The sequence below is a fragment of the Oratosquilla oratoria genome, chromosome 2 (assembly GCF_046742065.1).
Source record: "Oratosquilla oratoria isolate Oo_2021 chromosome 2, ASM4674206v1, whole genome shotgun sequence".
Lineage (NCBI taxonomy): Eukaryota > Metazoa > Arthropoda > Malacostraca > Stomatopoda > Squillidae > Oratosquilla > Oratosquilla oratoria.
In genome coordinates this window covers 40,448,053-40,452,887 of record NC_134778.1, presented here as the reverse complement: position 1 = coordinate 40,452,887, position 4,835 = coordinate 40,448,053, and the positions used below count along the sequence as shown (strand labels likewise).

The following is a 4,835-nucleotide window of genomic DNA, read 5'->3' as shown; positions in this document are numbered from 1 at the left end:
GCTGCCAACTTATTGTTATTTGGCTCCAGAGACGTCAGAGAAAGACGTAAATCGCCTCTTTTTTTCTATATCAAGGCGGTTTCGAGTCTTTGACAGCAAGTGCATCACCCGACTGAAACCAGTCTCAACTAAGTACGACATGGGAAAAACAAGTAGAAGCAACTTCATCTCCTTCCAGAGCAGTGGATACTTTTCATACACATCTTGATTTATCCACAGCTTATGGCGCCCTCCACGCTTGAACCTTGCTCGAGCTGTTGTGTCATTCTGCAGTTCATTGACACTTTCCTGTAGGGTGACATCAACTTCAGATGCATCAGCCATGAACGGGTCCACAAATCAGTCAGGCACGGTCATTTGAAGTAGGTCAGATGCTTCAGATGGTCGACATACACTGCTAGGTCAGCATCAAGCAGCTCGGTGGATATATACGCTAAGGATCGAAACTGGGCAAACTCCCGTCTCCCAAAGTTCAGCCAGAACAGCTTGAATTTTCCTATAAACGCAGTGATCGCCTCCTTGCATGAAAACAAGGTGGAGTCATTTCCTTGAAGCTCTTTGTTCAGAACATTTAGTTTTTCAAATATGTCTGACAGGTAGAGTGTATCGCTCTTTGCATCAATAAGTTTTTGTCCGAGTTCTGTCTCACTCAAGAAAGAGATAACGCTGTACCACAGTGCAACAAAACGTTGCAAACAATTACCCTTAGACAACCACCTTACTTCCGTGTGCAACACAAGTCGTTTGAATTCTTCATTATTCTTCCCACATAGTTGTTGAAAAAGGCGATCCTGCAGAGCATTCTTTTTTATCAAGTTGACAGCTTTGATGACATGCCCAAGTGCTTCACGCAGAAAAATTTAGATTAAAGGTATTGATAAAAGTTTATTTTGGGGATTCCTAGTTCAGTTTTGGTGGTTTTTATAAAATTTGTTCAAACAAATGTTTTTTTTTTATTGTTTGAATTTTGAAGTGATTATCATGAGTGGATAAATGTTTTGAGTAATTTTAGAATCATTTGTATATTTGAATTGTTGGTTTTTATAGTAGCAAAGTTATTTTAAAAACTTCTTAAGTATTACAGTTTACATTTTAGAGAGTTGTAAAGCATTAAATATTTATTTGAACTTTATAGGTGAGATATTTTCTATGATTTATAGCAATTAACAAACTTACACTTTTTAAATGTAATTAACCTTTTGCATACGTTTTTTTCCCTGCATATTATTCACACTTCCTCATCCAGTATCATATAAAAGGCAGGTCAGCAGCTACCTTTTCAGTTTATTTCCAAGACTCTGAGAAGTGTACATGTTCATGTTACCATGGAGGACATAAAGACAAATAAGAGTGGAGTCAAATTGTGTTACAATGGTTACATGTGTTTAAAAAATCAAAGAAAAGATTATGTAAGATGGCAATGTGTTAAACAGAGGAGTGAAGGCTGTAAAGGAGGCCTGACCAGCAATTTCACAGTAAGTATGAGTGCCACAATATTTTACTTTTTCAAAAATTTATCTCCCGGTAGTTTTTGGTAGCTATACAGATTTTCAATTACATTTAGCATTTTTATTAGTAATATGATGTATGTAAATTTACCTAACCCTAATCTAGATCCTTAGCCACCAAAACAAACCATAGGACTTTATGTACAGGTATACACAAAATATTGAAACTTTGCCTTCAACTATTTTTGAATGGGTTAGTAGGTAACCCACCTCATTTAATGCACATTTATCAACATTAGGTAAAGACCTTTTTTAATGTTTTACTAAGATGCTTGTCACTATAAATCTTAACAAATCAGGACAAGAAAAGACAAAAGAAAAAAAAATATTCATTTGTTTTAATTGGATATTTAATTTTTTCATTGCTTTTTTTCAGTTCAACAACCCTAGATCACATACTGGGCTCAAATATGACGCCAGTGAGAGTGAGGTTAAGAATGTTAAATTATGGGCAGCATTAAAGGTACAAGCAAATGAAGCCCTAGCCAAACCAGGCCAGTTGATAGCCCAGTCTCTACTGATGATGCTCGTGTCTAGGTGAACATTGAAAATTGCAAACGAGATAAAAGCAGGATACACGCCCCAAGGAACCAAAAACCCTGCAAGAACGTATCATACTAGATAAGTGGACTACCACTGGTGGTGATTCTCCGCGAGACTTCTTCATCCATGGTAGTGGCCCTGAAACACGTGACAGTGTTGTTGTGTATGTAAATGCTGATTTCCTTCAACTGCTTGGTTTCTCATGACCTTGGTATATGAATGGGAACTTTGCCATAACACCAAAGATATTCAAACAGCTATATGTGATCCGTGCTCCACTGGGAAACTGTGTTGCGTCATATGCACATGCCTTCCCTTCCTGGCAGAACCCAAACAGTATATGAGGAACTGTTGCAGTCAATTAATGCTAAGTGTGAAGAACATGGGAAACAGGGATGTACTTGGAGGAAAGTGCCGGAGCTTGGCCTGACAAACTTGTACAAGGACAACGATGAAGTAAAAGTGTTCTGTTGGATGATTTATGTGCTTACCATGCTCCCTGTGGATAAAATGAATGATGGGATGGCATACCTCTGTGAAAATGTGCCAGCTGAGCTCGAGGATCTACTGGACTATTTCGAAGCAAATTACGTCACTGGAACTTACGGCCACGTTCAGCGACCAGCAGCCAACCCTGATGAACCACCACCAACACCCAGGCTTCGCAGGTTACCCCCCTCTATCCACCAGGATTGTGGAATGTGAACGAAGTCACCCTCTCCGGAGAGGACTGTACCAACAATTTGTGCGTGAGCTGGAACAGTGCATTCCTGCAAGTAGTTGGACACTGTCATCCTGCCTTTTGGAAAGCTGTGCACTGCTTGAGGAAAGACCAAGCAGTGGTGTCTACGATGATTCTGCAAGACAACCATGGACAGCCACTCAGAAAGAGTCAAGAAAGCCAGCAAAGCATACCAACAGCGACTTAGGAAGCTGTGTGGGGATTTTGAAACTGATCGTAAGGATCTGTCAACATTTCTGCGAACTGTAGGCCATGGTATTTGCTTATAAGTGTATGAAATGACTGGACTGCTGGTGTGTAAAAATTTTCAACACATCAGTTTAAAAATTCTCTTAAAAGTGTAAATAGTAAATGCATGTAATAATATTATAAATGTAAGAAATATATATGGAATAAATAAATATATATGGAATAAATAAATTACAAATATTTGCCATGGCTTCTGTGAGTTTTCTTTAATCAAGAATAAGGTATGAGATGACTTCTATGAGATTGTGAGATGGCTTTCGTCTTAACCCTTTCATCAATACTAGGTGTGAGCATTTGTCCACTTTGAAATTAAGGCTATGAGCATCTGTCCTGTGAGCATTTGTCTAGTGAGCATTAATCCTACCCCCATTGCTTCCGACCCGTATAGTAGACAGGAGACAGGGATGTACCTCCATCCACGAGAAGCTAAGAAGAGAGGGAAACAAGGGTAGTGGGTGGGAGTGGAATGGGTGAGTGTGGTGTGGGTGCGTGCCTTTGACTTGGCTACCTCACTTACTAAGGGGAAAAAGGTTTTGGTATATATACAGTGCTCGACAAGGATGTACGAACGGTTAGCGAGAATGAGTGATAAGGAGTGTTGAGGACTTTTTTGCTGAAATGCACAATTTTATATAAAAAATTAGCATATGGTTGCATTATTTGACCTTTCTTTAAAATGTGTGATTTCCAAGTAATTTCATCAATTAGAAGTTATGTTTTTATCCTCTACAATATTACCAAACACAAACCGTCCGTCATAAGACAGGAAGAGAGAAGGAGTTTGAATGTGTTTGAGATGAGGTGTCTGAGAAGTATGATAGGGGTTACTAGGCTAGATAGAGTGAGAAATGAGGAAGTGAGGAGGAAAACAGGGGTGGAAAGGGAGTTGGGAGATAGGGTTGATGAAAAAGTTTTAGGATGGTTGATGGTTTGGACACATGGAAAGAATGAGTGAAGAAAGACTAGTAAAAGAGGTATAGAAGGCAGATGTGGGGGCAGTGAACATGTGGGGACATCCTAGGATGAGGTGGATGGATGGGGTGAAGGGGACTTTGGGGAAGAGGGGAATGTCTATTGAGGAAGGACGGGAGAGGACAGAAGACAGGGGTGAATGGAGATTGGTTGTATATGGATGATGTTGTGATGCATGAGGTGGAATGGGCGGGGGGATGGGGGGTGAGGTAGTATGTGTGAGCAAAATTTGACGCAGCCCGAAGGGATTTCTCCCCGTCTTCTCCTTTTATGCAATGGGGGGACGGAGAGGGGGGGTCACCGATTTAATGAAGCGGCCTTGTTGTGGATGTGCTGTGTCTTGCGACACTGCTTCTGACCCAGGGCAGTGGACAAGGTGCAGGGATGACCCGTCATCCAGGAGGTGCTAAGATAAGAGGGAGGGTGGAGGGGTGTGGAGTGTATTCAGGGATGGAATGGGTGGGAATGATTTTATTCCTTTTCTTTTTGGCTACCTCCCTTGTAAGGGGGAAAAAGCCTTGGTATATGTATGTACAAACCGTCCGACTCACTAATTGCCGACCTCAACCAAACAATGACGGTTTTTGCTCAAATGCACAATTTTATATAAAAAATTAGCATATGGTTGCATTATTTGACCTATTTTCTTTAAAATGTGTGATTTCCATGTAATTTGATCAAAGAAAAGTTACGTTTTTATCCTCTGCAAAATTACCGACAACAGCTATGAATACCGTCCGGTTTTTGCTGAAATGCACAATTTTATATAAAAAATTAGCATATGGTTGCATTATTTGACCTATTTTCTTTAAAATGTGTGA

The 4,835-nt window shown here is 40.1% G+C and overlaps 1 protein-coding gene across 1 annotated transcript; it reads right to left on the bottom strand.

Annotated features, from left to right (window-relative positions):
* Positions 1-353: 353 nt before the first annotated feature.
* Positions 354-1,242, bottom strand: LOC143035605 (protein FAM200A-like). The gene is made up of 2 exons (XM_076202474.1): positions 1,233-1,242; positions 354-844 (listed from the first exon to the last, which is right to left on the bottom strand). The coding sequence occupies exons 1-2, from the start codon at positions 1,240-1,242 to the stop codon at positions 354-356; spliced, it is 501 nt and encodes a 166-aa protein (XP_076058589.1).
* Positions 1,243-4,835: the final 3,593 nt, after the last annotated feature.